This window comes from Nannobrachium achirus (genome assembly GCF_963921795.1).
Source record: "Nannobrachium achirus genome assembly, chromosome: 24".
In the NCBI taxonomy this organism is placed as follows: Eukaryota; Metazoa; Chordata; class Actinopteri; order Myctophiformes; family Myctophidae; genus Nannobrachium; species Nannobrachium achirus.
This window is the reverse complement of record NC_137831.1, coordinates 4,144,607-4,165,154: the sequence shown is the minus strand read 5'-3', so window position 1 is coordinate 4,165,154 and position 20,548 is coordinate 4,144,607. Positions and strand designations below refer to the sequence as shown.

The 20,548-nt window shown below is 41.1% G+C and overlaps 1 protein-coding gene across 1 annotated transcript in view; it reads left to right on the top strand.

The window, feature by feature from the left end:
* LOC308309384 (protein NLRC3-like) overlaps window positions 1–20,548 on the top strand; it is a gene marked incomplete at both ends in the record, with an annotated part of 98,918 nt that overhangs the window by 75,832 nt on the left and 2,538 nt on the right. The window contains 3 exons of the mRNA XM_080754932.1: window positions 14,615–16,227; window positions 16,342–16,509; window positions 17,553–17,726. Of these exons, the coding sequence (XP_080611058.1) occupies window positions 14,615–16,227; window positions 16,342–16,509; window positions 17,553–17,726 (1,955 nt within the window). The remainder of the gene's footprint in view (window positions 1–14,614; window positions 16,228–16,341; window positions 16,510–17,552; window positions 17,727–20,548) is intronic.

Sequence of the window (20,548 nt, the reverse complement as noted above, 5' to 3'; positions counted from 1 at the left end):
CCTATGTTTCTATGTCAGTTGTGCTCAAACTTTTTCATGTGAAGGACCCCCAAAAGAGCTTGTATATCTGCTATTTTTTTATACCTAAAGTATAAAATAATGAAGGGCCCTAGTAACTCAGTCCCACTTTTCCCCCCCTTGTGACGCCCCTGTCCTTCATATAGTTCTGATGAAGGGAGGTGATACACTGTAACACATTGACGTCATTCAGAACTTCTGATGGCCAGTCTCAGAACTCCTGCACTTCAGTGGAGTGGACTGGGCATCTGGGCCCATTTTAGGATAGTTACTTAAAGCGGCCCACAGAGCAGAGAGACATGATTGGCCCACTGGCTTGTCTATCATCTGAATAGCAGCCTAGCAGCCCAATCAGTGCATGGCTACTGTGGCCCAGGAGTCCCACTCATACATATGACAGCTGATACAACAGCCCACAACACATCACTGCCTCAACACGCTGTGGGCTTGTAGATCTTACATTTTATATTTTTATCACCCGGTGCCAATTGCCTAAGCTGTAATCCTGGGCTCTGCTCTCCCTCTGCCAACCTGGGGAGAGCCCTGAACTGAGCTCATGCTTCCTTCAGTGCATGAGGAGCGAGCAAGCCACTTCTTATCACCTGACAGTTGTAAGTGTCCCCGGTCGGATGTAGCGCGTGGAAGGAACACGTTATGGCTTGTAGATCTTCTATGTTCGGTTCACGGCGGTTGTGGTGGGCCGGTCTGGGCCAAGATGCCAGGGTCGAATTTATGTCCCAGTGTCTCTCTGAACTAGTTCTAAAGCCTGTCCCAACCTGAAGTTGTTTTATTTAGTTTTTTCGATGTCATAAGCAGTAGGCCTACTGTATGTATAAACCATATTCACATGACGTCCATTTTGGCATTTTACATTGAAGAAACGGTGTGACAACAAGGTGGCATTTCATTAACTTAATAGCAAAATGGCTGCCGTGTGAATAAGGTCTATTGGCCTTTACAGAAAGACTGGAATCAAACACAGGATGACAAAAACCTGAAGGTCAACGGAAAACCTGATTAACTTGAGAGTTAATTGATGTGACAGTCAATGGCATAGAGTAGACATTGTTGTTTTAAGTGTGAATTAACCATGTATGTGACAGTCAATGGTATAGAGTAGACATTGTTGTTTTAAGTGTGAATTAACCATGTATGTGACAGTCAATGGTATGATCCTGTTTGTTACCCAGGTCACAGCTCTCTCTGTGTTTAAATGCTTTCACTGCTGTCTGTGTATTCCTGTAGGTGGGGATTCCACCACTGACAATCAATCAGCAATCACTGACCAGTCACTGACCAGTCAATCACTGAGCAGTCAATCACTGACCAGTCCCAGCTTGCTAAAAGCAGTAGTCAGCCTACAGTAGGTTGTAGTAGTGAGGACAGAATGCATGGAGGACAGGCTCAGGCTACTGATGGAAAGAGACACTAATGTACACACTCACTCCAGGGGGTCACATTGTGAATCTGCACTCTCATTAGTATTTAGAAAATGAAAACATGCGTGTAAATTTGCATGTTTGGAATTGGAACAGCTGAAATCAATAATATATATTCATATATTGACCACAGGTCACATTAAGTGAGGGTTAGTCCCCGGGCCGCCAGTTGCCCATGTAGAATCTCATTTCATATTTTTAACGTACTGAAAATGTAGTGTAATGTGAAATAATGTCATCATAACAACAATCAGTGTCTCTTAGCTTTATTGAGGCTTTCCATTAAAGTTTCAGCAACACATTATTCTCAGGCTGGGGGTCAGAATCAGTAGCAGTTAATGATGTTCAATCATACAGTATGACATGTTGAGTTATGATCACTCTATGATGTTCAATCATACAGTATGACATGTTGAGTTATGATCACTCTATGATGTTCAATCATACAGTATGACATGTTGAGTTATGATCACTCTATGATGTTCAATCATACAGTATGACATGTTGAGTTATGATCACTCTATGATGTTCAATCATACAGTATGACATGTTGAGTTATGATCACACTATGATGCCTGCAGTAAAAGCCACTCTGCTCTTACATACATGTGAACAAGATACAATTAATACAACCTTGAACATTGCAGATCCACTGCAGGCCAGACTGTATATGGACGGTGCTTTGACTGACATGCATGAACCATACAAACCACTTGTATAGTTTTAAACATGTGCATGCATTACTATTACTGTGTATATACGTATGACAGAACCACGTAAAGATGAAGTCTCAACAACCAAATGTTTTCAACATTTCCTCCTGACTCGTAGTTTCATGTTGGACCACATTGACGTCACAGACGCTGTTCTGGTAGAGTTTGAGGAAGAGACGACTCCCTCAGATCAACTCAGACACTCCACGAAGCAGCGTCTTTTCTTTCAACGTCTCCTCTGCCGATGAAGGTAAAATGACCATTTGAATTAAATATGGTTTGTTTATGGTTATGTCTGAGTCATAGTGACATGGCTGATGTGGTCCTGCCTATATAGGCCTACATGTGCCATTTCAAAACTTCAAACGGCCTGTCATTGGCAAGACAGTAGATTTCCTGTGGATTGGCAGAGCATTGAGCTTGTAGATCAGCTTTTATTTTTATTTTTATGACCTTCTCTGACTTTCAAGTTTATAATCTACTCATGAAGGTGGATTCTGCTTTTCAATAGGAATGGAGGGGTTTCTTGACATTTGGGGGTTTCTGCAAAAATACGCTCCATTCTCTAAAAAATGAGAAAGTCAAAACAGGGAAAATTTGTTTGCAGGAAATGTTCAGGAAAAGACCAGTAAAGCCTAAAACCTATAACTACATAAAACCTATAACTACATAGTGGCTTCCATTTGACTAACTTTAACTAAAACCTATAACTACATAGTGGCTTCCATTTGACTAACTTTAACTAAAACCTATAACTACATAGTGGCTTCCATTTGACTAACTTTAACTAAAACCTATAACTACATAGTGGCTTCCATTTGACTAACTTTAACTAAAACCTATAACTACATAGTGGCTTCCATTTGACTAACTTTAACTAAAACCTATAACTACATAGCAGCTTCCATTTGACTAACTTTAACTAAAACCTATAACTACATAGCAGCTTCCATTTGACTAACTTTAACTAAAACCTATAACTACATAGCTGCTTCCATTTGACTAACTTTAACTAAAACCTATAACTACACAGCAGCTTCCATTTGACTAACTTTAACTAAAACCTATAACTACATAGCAGCTTCCATTTGACTAACTTTAACTAAAACCTATAACTATATAGCAGCTTCCATTTGACTAACTTTAACTAAAACCTATAACTACATAGCTGCTTCCATTTGACTATAACTTTAACTAAAACCTATAACTACACAGCAGCTTCCATTTGACTAACTTTAACTAAAACCTATAACTACATAGCAGCTTCCATTTGACTAACTTTAACTAAAACCTATAACTACATAGCAGCTTCCATTTGACTAACTTTAACTAAAACCTATAACTACATAGTGGCTTCCATTTGACTAACTTTAACTAAAACCTATAACTACATAGTGGCTTCCATTTGACTAACTTTAACTAAAACCTATAACTACATAGTGGCTTCCATTTGACTAACTTTAACTAAAACCTATAACTACATAGCAGCTTCCATTTGACTAACTTTAACTAAAACCTATAACTACATAGTGGCTTCCATTTGACTAACTTTGCCAGACAGCTTTGGAAATGATTGTGGAAGGATTGTTTCATGGACAGTGTTCTTAACATTGTGTATTCCAATGCATTTTAATGTTTGAAAGGTTTCTCATTGTGGTGGTAATCAGGGGTGTGGTCATCTCTCTAGTTGTCTCTCCTGCACTGCTGGTGGAAATTCCTTGGGTTAATAGGAAGTTATTAACCCAATTCCTTAGGTTAATAGGAAGTTATTGACCCAATTCCTTAGGTTAATAGGAAGTTATTAACCCAATTCCTTAGGTTAATAGGAAGTTATTGACCCAATTCCTAAGTTATTAACACAATTCCTTGGGTTAATGGGAAGTTATTGACCCAATTCCTAAGTTATTAACACAATTCCTTGGGTTAATAGGAAGTTATTGACCCAATTCCTTGGTTAATAGGAAGTTATTAACCCAATTCCTTGGGTTAATAGGAAGTTATTAACCCTATTCCTTGGTTAATAGGAAGCAATTCCTTAGGTTAATAGGAAGGTGCCAAGTGCTGTGGAGTAGAGGTTTTCTATGTTTCAGAGTAACATGTTTATTACATGCGCAAGCAGAGTGTGCAAGTACTGCGATCAGCTGTGTGTGTGTGTGTGTGTGTGTGTGTGTGTGTGTGTGTGTGTGTGTGTGTGTGTGTGTGTGTGTGTGTGTGTGTGTGTGTGTGTGTGTGTGTGTGTGTGTGTGTGTGTGTGTGTGTGTGTGTGTGTGAGTGAGTGAGTGAGTGAGTGAGTGAGTGAGTGAGTGAGTGAGTGAGTGAGTGAGTGAGTGAGTGAGTGAGTGAGTGAGTGAGTGAGTGAGTGAGTGAGTGAGTGAGTGAGAGCGCGCGCGAGTGTGTGTGTGTGTGAGTGAGTGTGTGTGTGTGTGTACAGTATGTTGGTGTCTCCTCTTGTTTAAGACTGCTGCCCAATCCGGCACCAGCATCTCCATGTTGTTGTGACAGGGTCGTTTCAACAACCTTCTCATCACCATGTTAAAATGCTTTTCTCTGATACAACCTAAAGTACTGCATCTCATTAATGGACTTATACAAGCCATGTTAACTTTTTTATCATTTGGATAGAATTTCCGTGATGGGTTTCATGCCTGCTGATAACAACTTTTAAATTAATCAATATTTATATTTGTCACATACTGTAGACTTTATCCAAGGCGCTTTACAATGAATGTGCATTACATTCAGCCAGGCATTCACACTCTCACACATGCACATTCACACTGCACATTCATACACATTCACACTCACACACAGGCACATTCATACACCGATGGCGGAGGAAAAGATGCAAGGCACCAACCCCGCAAATACAAGATTTGTGTTGTTAGATTGTTTATTCAAAGAATTTCATGATTTCTTACTTTTTTTTTTAAATAGCCCAGAATAACCATTAAGACGCCTAAGGACGAAAAGCGACCTCAGCCTAAAGGGCGAGGTTGCGCCATCTGTCTTGGCCATCTGTGGATTCTGTTGGTGTGGTTCTCCTAACAGGTCATCATCTGGGATACAATCCCTTTTATGCCCATATATGGAGATCCCTAACATAATCCCTTTTATGCCCATATATGGAGATACCTGCTCTGAGTATCTGACATCACTAATCCCTTTTATGCCCATATATGGAGATCCCTAACAAAATCCATTTTATGCCCATATATGGAGATCCCTGCTCTGAGTATCTGACATCACTGTGATGTCACTTGTTATCCCTATATATGGAGATCCCTGCTCTGAGTATCTGACATCACTTTGATGTCACTTGTTATCCCTATATATGGAGATTCCTGCTCTGAGTATCTGACATCACTGCGATGTCACCTGTGATGTCACAGTGTCAGGGGAATCACATTGTCAGGCGTTACACGTATACATGTACACATACATACATACTGTACATATGGTCAAGCCGTGACGGTTCTCATAGTAAACTTGCTCCCTACGGTCGCAATTAATAAGCCCACAACACATCACATCACATCAGAATGCATTTTGAACTTTAAAGTGAGTGTTAAAGTTGCTATACTGATAAACTGCATTATAAACTAATGTCAAGTTGATCATAGCTCATATTGAGCCGTGTTGCACACGTTGTGAGCTTGTAGATCTTCTGTTTTTGAAATATTATGGGGTAGTACTTCAAACGAACATCCTATAACAACCATTAATTAACAGTTAAAGGGATATTCCACTTTCAACAGGGAGCAGTGGAAGGGCCTCTCTCCACATACACACCCATTGTAACTTCAAACTTCATTTTAACCATGATAGATCCATTAAAAACACCCATTATTTTTTCTGGTGACTCATACTACCCTCCTAATACGTGAGCAGGCCGTGTTTTTTCGATAACTTTTTTCATTTATTTTTAATAATTATTTGGGAAAATGGAAAAAATTAAATACAAAAAGAATATTATTAAAAATACATGAAAAATGTTATCGAAAAAACACGGCCTGCTCACATATTAGGAGGGTAATATGAGTCACCAGAAAAAAATAATGGGTGTTTTTAATGAATCTATCATGGTTAAAATGAAGTTTGAAGTTACAATGGGTGTGTGTGGGGAGAGGCCCTGGGCCTGGAGGGCCTGGTAACATTTACATAGCCTGATTTCAGACTCTACGCTGGGGCTTGAGTCTGAAGTTGTATCCATTCTATTTGATTGAAAAGGGGAGGGGATTTAAAATGTGAAATTCCCAATCACAAGAGATCTAGTGGGAGGGGTTGTGTTTGACTTTTGCACACAAAACATTCCCTCCTCCCTCTCCCCTCCGCACCCCTCCTCCGTATTGCTTTGATTTCATTGGTCGGTAAGCCAAGATACCGTATCAAGGGACGCGTCATATGACACATCCAGACCAAGAGATGCAGTTCACTCAGAGAGTGGGCGGGTCTATTGGCTGGAGCCAGGCTAACATTTACATCAAATATCTAAATATTGAATCAAGCAACTCAAAAACTATTCAGGGTGTTCATAAAAGCCTGATTAGATGATAAAATTACCAAAAGTTTTTTTTTTAAGTGAAATATCCCTTTAATAAGATACTTACAGTATAGAGGGGTTGACACTAAGGTCTCAGAGGCCCTTGCCCGTCGGCCAAGTACAGGTCATGTTCTACTTGCCCAAAGGTCATGCCCACTTGCCCGAAAAGTAAATCGTCCATTATAAAATGATCATTTTAACACTTATTTCTTGGCTTTCAGGGCCTGCACGATGAAAAATTTCATACTGTAGGCCTACTTCAATACTTCCACCTACATAGCTATGATTGAATATGTATATGGTTTCACACTTGTTATTTTACATTTTTAAGTGTAAAAACAGAACATTATTGGTAAACAGTGCTCTTATTTGACATTCCACAGACCAGAAGACAGAACGCGCTGGCCATGTTCAGGTGTTTAGACAGAAATCTGGTGTTGTGTTTATAGACGGTTGAGTCCCCTCTCAAATGAGGACTTGCCCGGTCGGGCAACCTGAAAGCAAACTTTACCTGCCTGAAAGTTGTATTTACCTGCCGGGGGCAGGAGGGCAAGCCTTAGTGTCAATGTCTGGTATAAGTTATTATTTGTTAATATAGGCTATATAATACATGGTTTATAATGGCATTTCTAATACACTTATTGTTATAAGTTTAGACCCTAATCATAATAAGCATTGACATCTATAAAGGCACTTATAACATGCTTATTATACTATTTGTTAAGAATATATAAGCATTAAAATAGTATTGTAAACACATGTATATGACCATAATAAATAACTAAATTATGAACTTATGTCCTTACAAGATGCTTTTTAACTAGGGCTGGGATGCGATTAAAAAATGTATCAAATTAATTACAGGCTTTGTAATTAATTAATCGCAATTAATCACATTTGAATCGCATATTAATATTTTACCCGAGAAGTATTTTTTTTCAAGTAAAACACATTTTGTTGTACGAGTTTAAATCAACGAGTGAGTTTTTTAAATCTAAATTTTGCATCCACTGGGCCTCTGATCCTCTGATCGTCTACTTCTCCCTTTGTGTTTGTTGTCTCTTCTTGATTCGTGCATCGCGATAGTTTCGGGCATACCGATATGCCCGAAACTGAAGGTTATGTGGTGCAAAAACTAAGTGCGGTTAAAATGTGTAAATTTTTTTAATCGTGTTAATTTTCTGTAATTAATTTATCGCAATGAATCAGTTAACGTCCCAGTCCTATTGTTAACCTTATAATAACTCTTAATATTATCAATGTAAACATCATAGACATCATAGATGTCTGACGTCATGAGACAACATTTAGCCCATATCTAGGAATACCCATATATGGACATAATGTGCTGTCAGTCTCATGATTACCAGTATCGTTGCCACAACTCGAGTCAAACTTGCAAATGAATTCCGTCCTTAGCCCTTTTATGCCCATATATGGAGATCCCTGATGTCATCAACATTAAGCCCATATCTGGGAATGCCCATGCAGTATATGGACATACCGGTATGTGTCAATCTCTATGGCAGGGGTGGGCAACTTTGATGATGGAGAGGGCCACTATATGTCCACGTTCACTCCAGAGGGCCACAATGCATATACAAGTCAAAAATAGCAAAAATAGCCGATCTACAAGCTTAAAACGCGTTTTGAGCTTGTAGATCGGCTATTTTTGAATTGGAATCCAGAATAATTTTTAGCTATTTTAATTGGATTCCTGAAAAGTAGATTTTTTATTTAATTTCAAATGCATTTATATGACTGTTCTTATGCTAACTTCATGAACTTAAATTCCAATACATTGGACATAAAAAAGACTTGTGCCAAGTGATAAAGCTAATATAGACTGAGGTAATTAAATTGAGTCATGTTAGAATGGTTGGAATTGTAACAGCTGACACCTGTCCACACATCCATCCATCCCCATCTGTCCTGTGTGTGTGTGTGTCTGTGTGCGTGTGCGTGTGCGTGTGTGTGTGCGTGTGCGTGTGCGTGCGTGCGTGCGTGCGGGCATGCACGTGCGTGATGTGCATGTGTGTACACTCATTGAGATCACATTGAGATAACTTTTATAACAATGATGTCTGGTCTCTGTATAATAATTTATTTATTTTCTTTGTTTTCAGTGATGTCCAGATAGAATCACCAGAAAACAACAGAAGTTACTGAAGGTCATTCCATCGGTGAGTCATAAATGAAGTCTCAGAGCTCTCTGTTTACTTCAACTACTTCAACTACATCCATAGTTAAAACCCGTCAGACTCCCTAATCGGGAGATAAGCGACCGTCAGGTCGCATGTATACACAAATTGGCCTGTAAGTGGCATTGGTTCTAGACATACTACCGCTTTGCGTGATTTTAGGGCAAAATCTGTAGGAGCAGTGTTTGAAAAAATGGGCCTGATGGTGGTGCTAGATGGGACAGATCCATGTTGATGACATGACTCTAGACATACTGTGTACTGCTTTGTGTGATTTTAGGGCAAAATCTGTAGGTGCAGTGTCCAAAAATGTGTTTAGCAAAAATCGGCCTGATGGTGGCGCTAAGTGGGACAGATCCATGTTGATGACATGACTCTACAGTTTAGGCATTTAGCAGACGCTTTTAATCCAAAGCGACTTACAATAAGTAGAAACGTCACAATAATAAACAAGGTTAAATGTCAGTAACAGCAATATAACAAATGCAAATGAATATCTATCTAGAAAAACAATATAATCCGTAAAGAAAAAAAGGTTTCTAAAAAACCTAAAAACAAATGCTAACTAGCTTCATGTATGGACATTGATTTTTCCAGTAGTGCTAAGGGTTTAGGTGGAGTCTGAAAAGGTGAGTCTTCAGTCCACGGCGAAAGCTAGCGACTCTAGACATACTGTGTACTGCTTTGTGTGATTTTAGGGCAAAATCTGTAGGAGGTTGTGGTTTGGCAGCCAAGGAGTGTGAGTGCAAAGTTTGGCATGGATAGGGGCAACGTTGGCGGAGATATGAGTAGGGCAAAGGTGTGACGTAACGGATAGATTGACAGACTGAGGTTTTGATAGTAACTGCAACCTGGCGGTCGCAACAAGACCGTTGTACTTCTGTCTTTATGTGGTTAATCTGCACCACCTACTGGACTCCTTGTAAAACTACACCACCTGATCTCCACCTAAAATAAATCAGGTTGTGGGCTTGTATCAGCTGTTATTTTTGGGTGGGACTCCTGGGCCAAAGTAGCCTGTGATTGGGCTACCAGGCCGGTATTCAGATTATAGACAAGCCTTTCTTTTTTTACGGGTACAGCAAGCTTTTCTTTTATATTGCATATTGTTAATTGTTGTTATTGTTTAGTTTAACTTAACAGTGACATGATGCTATTGTGCAGGTTCTGTTCTACCTGCTGTTCCTCCAGTCCAGCCAATGAGTGGTCCCTTCCCCCCTCCCTCTCATCCATCATTCACCACCAAGATGACACGCACACACACACGCTCACGCAGAGGAAATCATCATCTTATCGTGTGTTTCTTAAACATACCTGCTCGCTCTCCTTGGGCTAAATCAGCACCATCGGCTAGGATTTTTGCTTACTTTCTCCTCTTTGTTCTGTGGTGTACGGATTCGTACCTTAACTCACCACGGAACCTCCACCAAATAGAGTCTGAGAATTATGTTCGAGAACAGAAGGAGTCCCACAACGCCTTCTACCTGCATGACGGGACCGAACGCAAACATCTTGGTTTCGGTACAGCTACTATCTACTCCACGTTAACATCAAACCCGGATCGGAAGAATAAACCCCTGTCTGGCAAGTTTGATAGAAGGACATTGATTTTCCTTTACCTGCTACGATCGGGAGACGTACCACAAAACCCTGGTCCAAACACTACCAGGCAAGCAGATGCCAGTTTGGCCAGAGATCAGCCAATCCCACCCCAAGCTAATGTTGCTAACGCTACCGTGACAACAACAACAATGGATCCTCAGATCAAGACTCATCCTCAAATCCCCATCAAACCCAGCTACATCGGGACGCGAGGGAAGGAACCGTTGTGTCCCACCGAAGGACACAACGCGGCTGAAAACGAGGGTCTAGGGACCCCCGCAGCACCTTCACGGCTAACAGGGGAACTCCAAGTGATCAACGAAGTCGTCCGCAGTCGTCCGCGAATCCCTGTCAAACCCAGCTACATCGGGATGCAAGTGAAGAAACCGTTGTGTCCGACCAAGGGACACAACGCAGCTGAGTATGATAGTCCAGGGATCCCTGCAGTACCTTCAGGGGTAACCGCGGAACTCCAAGTGATCAACGCAGGCTTCCGTAGTCATCCGCAAATCTCTGTCAAACCCAGCGACATCGGGACGCGAGGGAAGAAACCGTTGTGTCCCACCGAAGGACACAACCCGGATGAGAACGACGGTCCAGGGACCCCCACAACACCTTCACAGCTAACAGGGGAACTCCAAGTGATCAACGCAGGTGTCCGCTGTAGTCCGCAAATCCCCGCCAAACCCAGCTACATCGGGACGCGACATAAGGAACCATCGGGTCCGACCGAGGGACACAGTGCGGTTCAGTGCGATAGTCCAGGGACCCCCGCAGCACCTTCACAGCTAACCGGTGAACTCCAATTAATCAATGCAGGCGTCCGCAGTCGTCCGCGAATCCCCGTCAAACCCAGCGACATCAGGACACAGCAGAAGGAACCATCGTGTCCGACCGAGGGACACAGCACGGGTGTCGGGAGTAGCGATCCAGAGTGCCCCACAGCAAAACACGGTAATATTCACTTTTTGACCTTCTCAGAGACCAAGCTTGATGACTCAACAACAGACTCTTAGATTGAAATAGAAAACTATTCAATCATCAGGAATGATAGAAATAGGTGTGGAGGTAGTGTTTGCATGTACAGTATATACTGTACATAAGGATGTCACATTTATCACTCGTTCTGACCTGAATCACAGAGCTCTTGAAACTGTATGGGTGGAAGTAATTTTCGAAAACTCAAAAACATTTACTAATCAGCACTGTATACATACCTCCCCATCAGAGTGATTTCTATGATTTGCTTGAGGAGTTCTTAGCGAAGGTGGACAGTGTAGAAAAACATCTTATTGTCAGCTAATTACTCAACCCAGTAGAATGAGGGGACACTTTCTCAAAACATCATAGATCTCATTGCAACAACGGACAAGCCCAGAATCACCTCAAGTGGGGATATATTGTATGCGGTTCAAGTGATCACAACACGATTTACTGTACCCGTAAAATACAAAAACCCAATGCCAACTGTGACAAAACAGTCTCAGCTAGAAACATAAAAACCAACTCTAGCGAAGCCTTTAATCTCAAACTGGTGAATTTGGACTGGTCCGCTGAACTCAGGAGTACACAGGTTGAATGAAGAAGCATGGCTGGGGTTTAAAACCAAATAGCTACTCTAAATGCTATGGCTGCCATGAGAACCATCAGGGTCAAGGCACGCTCTGATGATACATTCAGACATACTAACCTCTATAAAACCTCTATAAAATATTCTAAGATTAAAAGATGAGTAAACTTGGCAAATGCTTCAACAATGACCTCCAAACCCACCTTGGGAAAAATACGGTAAAAGTTTACAAAACCAGGCCCAAAAAGCATACTTTGATGATAAAGTTGCCGAAAGCAGAAACAAACCGTGTGAGCTGTGGAAGTTACTTAACAACCAACTAGGCTGCAATCAGAAACTGAAAACCAAATACCACAACATTACTGTATATCGGACGACACTCTCATTAAGGACAAGATGTGGCTAATCCTTTTAACATGATCTTTACAACCATAGCCACAACACTGGTTAACGAACTGGCATCTCAATCTGGACGTTTTGGTAAAGAGCACATCAAAGCATTCTACAGTAATCTAGGTGTACACAACAATGCTGTTAAACTCGCCATGGTGACAAATGATGAGGTGTTTAAAAAAATAAGCGCTCTACAACTAAACAAGGCCACTGGCCACTGGCCATGACAGATTTCACAGAGTCAGCCTCCTCCATTGCTCCAATCATTACCTATATAATACACCTCAAACACGACCGAATGACTTTAAACTAGCAAAAGTAACCCCTCTGCACAATAAAGATTGCAAATTAGACCCTGGCAACTAACGCCCCATTTCGATTCTTAGTTCCATCTCAAAAGTTAGGGAAAAAATGTCTATGAACAGGTTACAAAGTATCTTGAAGAAATAAACTAATTTACGAATTCCAATCTGGCTTTGGAACGTCCCATTCCACTGACACATGCATTTTCTATTTGAATGGCCGCATAAAAAATGAGATGGACTTGGGCAAATATTGCGGAATGGTCATGCCGGACCTCAAGCCTGGAAATAGAACTGGGAACCCTTCGGGAAGCCTCTGTGTTCTAATGACGGTTCCTCTACCCCTGAGCCCCTGCCGGGGCAGAGTGTGGATGTAGAGATGATTCAGAGTTATTTTTCGTTGATATAATGATATACTTTTCACTGATGTATTTATCTCAACCACTCTCTTTTTTTAGTACAAACAGCAAAGGCGGCTTTTGTAATCCAGCACAGGGCAAAGTTGATTCAACAAGTGTCCAGAGTCATGGCCATAGTCGACAGTCTAGGAAGGAAAGTCCATTGTGAGCTCTATGCAGAGATTCAAGCCGAGAAGACAAGCATGGAGAAAATGAGGAGACTGTACGAGATGCTAGGTGTAGCCAGCGCAGCCATCAATGCAGAGTTTTACGATGCCCTCAAAGAACACGAGCCCCACCTGGTGGAGAGTCTTGGTAAGATTATGTGCTAATGAGGTTTTTTAACAGCATTAATACTGTTATAATTTATAACAGCAGTTCCATGAAGTGGATGTGTTTCTGCCAAGACAGTGACCATCATGTTACATACTAGACACCTGGTATCAATAGGGAGCTCAATATGTGTAAACAACATAAATTACTGTATACACTGTGCGTGTGTGTGTGTGTGTGTGTGTGTGTGTGTGTGTGTGTGTGTGTGTGTGTGTGTGTGTGTGTGTGTGTGTGTGTGTGTGTGGTTATTCTTTTAGCATTATAGTCAGGGGTGCACATAACTGGTACGCAAATGTGCATGCGCCGTCAAAATAAATATTGCGTGCCGGAACAACAACATGAAGCGCTTTTGCGCACTGCCACCGGTAGCTTTATTTAATTATGTATTTAGCATCAGACACTAGCTCTGGTGTTACTTACTGCATGTTAACACGTACGTCCTGTAAGTAGACCTAAAAATATATTTTTTTGCAAACTGTTTATAAAGTATTCCCTTCCCTATCCTCCTCTACTTATGCAGGACCTGTTCTTTCACCAAAAAAAACAGCTAAGCATGGTGAGTTATGAAAGTATATTTTTCAGAGCTGTTTTACTAATAATAATTCTAATTTACAGAAAACTTCAGTCACAATTTTAACACTATTGGAGAGCAGTAAGAAAATATTTATATTTCAAAAGAAGGGGGTCCTTTGCCCCATGTGCCATTCTGATTAAAATATAGTTTATATTCCAGCCTAAGTTAATTGAAAACCCTGAATGGGGATTATATGTTTCAGGGATCTCCTACCCTTTATATTAGAGTTGCCAAGTTTTGGCTTCTAGCAGGATACTTAGTTTCTACACTATCAGCCTCATCTGCTCCATGTGGCTGAATGGTTTAATCATAATGGCATCTCTAAACGTGTTCACACCACATTCACCATGACATGAACATCAACATCCTCTATTCTTTGATCATTTAGAAACTCTTGCTCTTCGACAACAACAACAACTCAAGTCCAATCTGAGGAGGAAGAGGAAGAAGGAGGACGGAAATCATATCTTCATAAAGCCAGAGCTCTGCATCACAGAGAGACAGAGTGGAGAGGACAGTAATCAACATGAGGTCAGACAGATTGAAACAGCATTCAATAAACAAACCGGACAGGAAACACCAATCCAATTTGAAGACATCTTTAAACCTTTATCTGGACAAGACCCAATCAGAACAGTGATGACGAAGGGAGTGGCAGGAATTGGTAAAACAGACCTAACTCAGAAGTACATTCAGAACTGGGTGGAAGACAAAAGCAACCAGGATATCAATTTCATCTTCCCATTCACTTTCCGAGATCTGAATTCATTGAAGAAGGACTGCAGCTTGGAGGAACTTGTTAACACCACCTTTGACATTAAGGAAACAGGAATCTGTAGCAACAAAGAGTCCAATGTTGTGTTCTGCTTTGATGGGCTAGACGAGTTTCGGCGATCTCTTGATTTCCAGAACAATGAGGTCTTGACTGATGTCACAAAGCGGGCCTCAGTGGATGCTTTGTTGACAAGTCTCATCAAGGGAACGCTGCTTCCTTCTGCTCGCATCTGGATAACCACACGACCTGCAGCCGCTGATCAGATTCCTATAGATTATGTTGACAGAATGACAGAGCTTAAAGGGTTTACTGACCCACAAAAAGATGAATACTTCATGAAGGCATTCAGTGATGAGCACCAGGCCAGAACGATCACCTCGCACATCCAGACATCACGAAGCCTCCACATCATGTGCTACATCCCTGTTTTCTGTTGGATCACTGCTACAGTTCTCTTGGACATGTTGAAAACAGAGGTGATTGGTGCCCTGCCAAAGGCCCTGACTGAGATGTACATCCACTTCATGGTCTTTCAATTCAAACAGAAGAATGTCAAGTATCATGACGGAGCTCAGGCACAGTCTATTTGGAATGAAAAGAATAATAAGATCATCATGTCTCTGGGAAAACTGGCTTTTGAACAGTTAGAGAAAGGCCACCTGAACTTCGATGAATCAGATTTGACGGAGTGTGGCATCGATATCAAAGATGCATCAGTGTACTCAGGATTGTTCACACAGATCTTTAAAGAGGTACGTGGGGTGTACAAGGACATAGTGTTCTGCTTTGTCCATCTGAGTGTACAAGAATTTATGGCTGCTCTTTATGTCTACCTCTCATTTGTCAATGAAGGTGTCAACTTACTGTCAACTTCCAAGTGGTTCAATCCATTTAGAGACAAGTCTAACATAAATCACCTTTACCAGAGTGCTGTTGACAAGGCCTTAGAGAGTCCAAATGGACACCTTGACTTGTTCCTCCGTTTCCTCCTGGGCCTCTCATCGGAGACCAATCAGACTCTATTACATGGTATGATGAAAAAGACAGGTAAAAAGCCACAAACCAATCAGAAAACAGTGAATTACATCAAGAAGAAGATCAAGGAGAATCCCTCTCCAGAGAAAAGCATCAATCTGTTCTACTGTCTGAACGAGCTGAATGATCATTCTCTAGAGAAAGAGATCCAAGAGAACCTGAGCTCAGGAAGTCTCTCCACAAAAAAACTCTCTCCTGCTCAGTGGTCAGCTCTGGTCTTCATGTTGCTGTCATCAGAAAAGGAGCTGGACGTGTTTGACCTGAAGAAATACTCTGGTTCAGAAGAGGCTCTTCTGAGGCTCCTGCCAGTGCTCAAAGCCTCTAAAAGAGCTCTGTAAGTGTAACCAGATGCATTTATTATTTCATCCATATCTTACATGGAATTAAGTAAATCATTTTATTTATATATTTTTTTGTTTCTTTGATTGTTTGTTTGTTTTCCTCCCAGGCTGAGTGGTTGTAACCTCTCGGAGAGATGCTGCAAGATGTTATCAACGGTTCTGAGCTCCAGCTCCTCTAGGCTAAAAGAACTGGACTTGAGTAACAATAATTTGCTCGATTCAGGAGTGAAATTAATCGCTGATGGACTTTCACAATGTAGCCTAGAGACTCTCAGGTCAGTATTACTGAACCTTTTCAACAGATTCTCCCACATGCACACAGTGTTGAGCAGAGAGTCACAACTCACAAGAACATTCTTAAAAAATGCATTAATCCACGCTCGGGTGGCATAGTGTTAAAGTCCCTGCCCACCACCATGAAAGGTTATGGTTTCGAATCCCCATGGTGCCACCGGCTATGTCAGTGCGAACAATTGACCCGTGTTCAAGGGAGGGTAGCCGGACGTGGAGGGTGATACAGGTATTCCAACGGGCAGAGGGGGGAGGGGGGAGGGAGGGGGAGGGGGAGGGGGAGGGGGGGCAGTAGGATGAAGGCTCTACGTCCTCCTGGTGGCTCATCACTGACAATGTGAGTCAGTAGGATAGAACAGCAGTGACAACACATACATGTGTGTGGGGAGGAAACCATTGGTACAATGACTAAAATTGGGGCAAAAAAGGGGTACAAATAATTGTCTAAAAACCCATTGGGACTCGAATAAAATAAATGTGTTAATCCCACTGCTGCAATCCTGAAATATGTAGCTATCATTCACCTAAACATTAGAGCTGAAATCAGTGTATAAACAATAATATCCACATAGATACAAACTTTCAGAAGGTCCTCGGTTCGCCACACAGTGCATGTCAAAGAGTCCTTGAGCAACCACTTGACCTGGCTGCTGTAATATTTGTGTGTGTGTGTGTGTGTGTGTGTGTGTGTGTGTGTGTGTGTGTGTGTGTGTGTGTGTGTGTGTGTGTGTGTGTGTGTGTGTGTGTGTGTGTGTGTGTGTGTGTGTGTGTGTGTGTGTGCGTGCGTGCGTGCGTAAAAAGAGGTGGTGTTGGTCTGAGTTTGTTCCATCCTCGTCAAAAATGCCATCTCTACCCATGAAACAAACCTTCACATTGCCATGTTATTTGTGTGCCACTGATACTACATAGTATGACTTTAATGCACTGGCTTCAGGGGGCTCCTCTGTGGCTGCAAAACCTTAAAGAGATCTCTGTAGGTGAACTGATACCTGGATACATTTAACATAATTAACTTATGTGTCTTCAGGCTGAGTGGCTGTAACCTGTCAGAGAGATGCTGTGAGGTGTTATCATCCGTCATCAGTGCCAACCCCTCCAGCCTGAGGGAACTGGACCTCAGTAACAACAATCTACAGGATTTGGGAGTCCAGCAACTCTCTGTTGGACTGGGGAGTCCACACTGTTTACTTGAGATCCTCAGGTCAGTATTCCTGAACCGTTTAGATCAGGGGTGGGCAGCATTTATTTCCAGACAGCCATACTGACTTCCATAGAGTGAGAGAAGGGCCACACACTAGGGAGTGTTGGGTGGGAGGAGTAGGACCTCTATGTCCTCTTGGTGGCTCCTCACTGGGAGGTGAGTCAGTAGGATAGAACAGCAGTGACAACACATACTGTACATTTGTGTGGGGAGGAAACCATTGGTACAATGACTAAAATTGGGGCAAAAAAGGGGTACAAATAATTGGCTAAAAACCCTCTGGGACTCAAATAAATGAAATGTGTTAATCTCACTGCTGCAATCCTGAAATAGGTAGCTATCATTCACCTAAACGTTAGAGCTGAAATAAGTGTATAAATAATATACACATAGATGCAAACTTAAATTTGCCATAACTGAGTGGCTATAGAGGCTGTCTGGTAATCAGAAGGTCCTCGGTTCGCAACACAGTGCATGTCAAAATCCCTGAGCAACCACTTGACTCCTACCTGGCTGCTGTAATAATTGTGTGTGTGTGTGTGTGTGTGTGTGTGTGTGTGTGTGTGTGTGTGTGTGTGTGTGTGTGTGTGTGTGTGTGTGTGTGTGTGTGTGTGTGTGTGTGTGTGTGTGTGTGTGTGTGTGTGTGTGCGTGCGTGCGTGCGTGCGTGCGTGCGTGCGTGCGTGCGTAGGTTGTCAGGCTGCATGGTCTCAGAAGTAGGCTGTTCTTATCTGGTCTCAGCTCTGAGATCAAACTCCCATCTCAAAGTACTGGACTTGAGCTTCAACCATCCAGGAGACGGAGTGGAGCTCCTCTCTGCTCTACCACTGGAGACTCTGAGGTATGGACAGAACTGTAATTGTATTCTTCATGGTTTAGAGTAAGGAGATCATATGGTAATGCTGTTTCTATTATTGAATGGAATAAGTAGACCTTACGCTGTGTCTCCTCCACCCACAGTGTCGACCATGGTGGTGATTGCATGCTGCAACCAGGTCCGAGCAAGTTGGGTAAGTGTGAATTCTGTTTCATTCATTAAATCAAAGTATCACGCATCCAGCTATGTGGATGAACAGTTAGTATACATAGCAGCATGTGGCATTCAGTCATTCACATCCTTCTGTGAATGAACAGGATAATCACTCTAAGTTGAGGTGTTTTCAATCCCAAAGAAACGGATAGGGTTGTAACAGTTCAAACATCCATTCTGGAGTTGTGATTCGGCCTTCCGTGGTCCATGTTGTACTTTTTACTCCACTACAATTATTTAACAGCTTGCTGATTTGTGTGTGCATCTGCTTGTGTAAAATGAGTCTCTAAGTAAGTTAAGTAAAAGTATCAGTACCACACAAGCCCTGCATTCAACATTTTATTGAGTAAAAAGTACAGCATCAAAATATACCTATAAAAGTCTAAGTGACAAAAGTAAGGCACAAAAGTCAGTTTAACTCCCCCCCACATTTTCAAAAATAGCAGATCTACAATCTTACAACGCAATGTGATGCAATGTGAGCTTGTATACTGTATCACCTATTTTACAATAATATGTATATAAAATAGGACTTAAGTGGTTAAAGTGTGTTATTTGTAGTGGAGTAAAAAGTATAATATTTGTCTCTGATTTGTCAAATGTAAAAAAAAAAAAGAAAGAAATGCAGATCTACAAGCTCACAACTTGTCGCAATGCAACATGTTGTGAGCTTGTAGATCTGCTATTTTCAAATAACAGTAACAGTATAAAATAGGGCTTAAGGCTCATTCCCACTGGACGCGATAAAGATAACAATAACGATATGTCTGCGTTCACCTCAATTATGACGCTTTATCGTTGTGGTGTGGACGCTGCCATCCACTTCAATTGAAAACCATATTTTTTATCACGCTCAGTGGGAAAGGGCCTTTAATCTTAGATATTAATGGTAATCCAAAGCTGCATACTGTAATTAGTAAGTAAAGTTTTCAAATAATTGTAGTGGAGTAAAAAATGCAATATTTGCTTCTGAGATGTAGTGGAGTAGAAGTACAACTGGAAACGTGTAAAGTATAAGTAACAACTTAAGTACAGTACTTGTGTAGATATACTTTGTTACTTAGCACCACTGACAACTTCAGCCCTATATGCTCATACTGTAAAACAATAGTGAAAATAGCAGATCTACAAGCTTACAGCACATTGCGATGCAAAGCATTGTGAGCTTGTAGATCTGCTACTTTCATTAATTATTTAAGCTTGTAGATATGCTACTTCCACTAATTATTTAAACATTTTTGTGAAAACACAATAAAATCCTCAGTGTTAATTTATAGACTTGTAACTCTGAGAATGTATTAGTGTAACCAAAATGACCAGTAATTTGTACACAAATAAACAGAAAAGGCATTTATTCAACATTATACTTGAGTTAAAATACACATGTATTGCATCAAAATATACTTACGGTCCAAAAGTAAAAGTACTCATTAGGAATGGCCTGGATTTTACTTTATTTTTTTAATCTGTCAGATGTTTTCAAAAATATCAGATCTACAAGTTCACAACGTGTCACGATGCGACGCATTGTGAGCTTGTAGATCAATGTGTCGCATTGCAACATATTATGAGATCATCGATCTGCTTTGTTCACTATTTTTGATTAAAAAAATATATATTTTTTTACAAATGTTGATAATTTGCCCAAAATAGGGATGTCAGGTTCAACCCATTAAAACCTGGAAAGCATCTGTTTTCATTTTAGATTTAGTCTTGGCTACATAACCCTTAAAGGAGTAGTTCACCCCCAAAATGACTTTTTCTATTGATTACTCGCGCCATGTAGACTTGAGT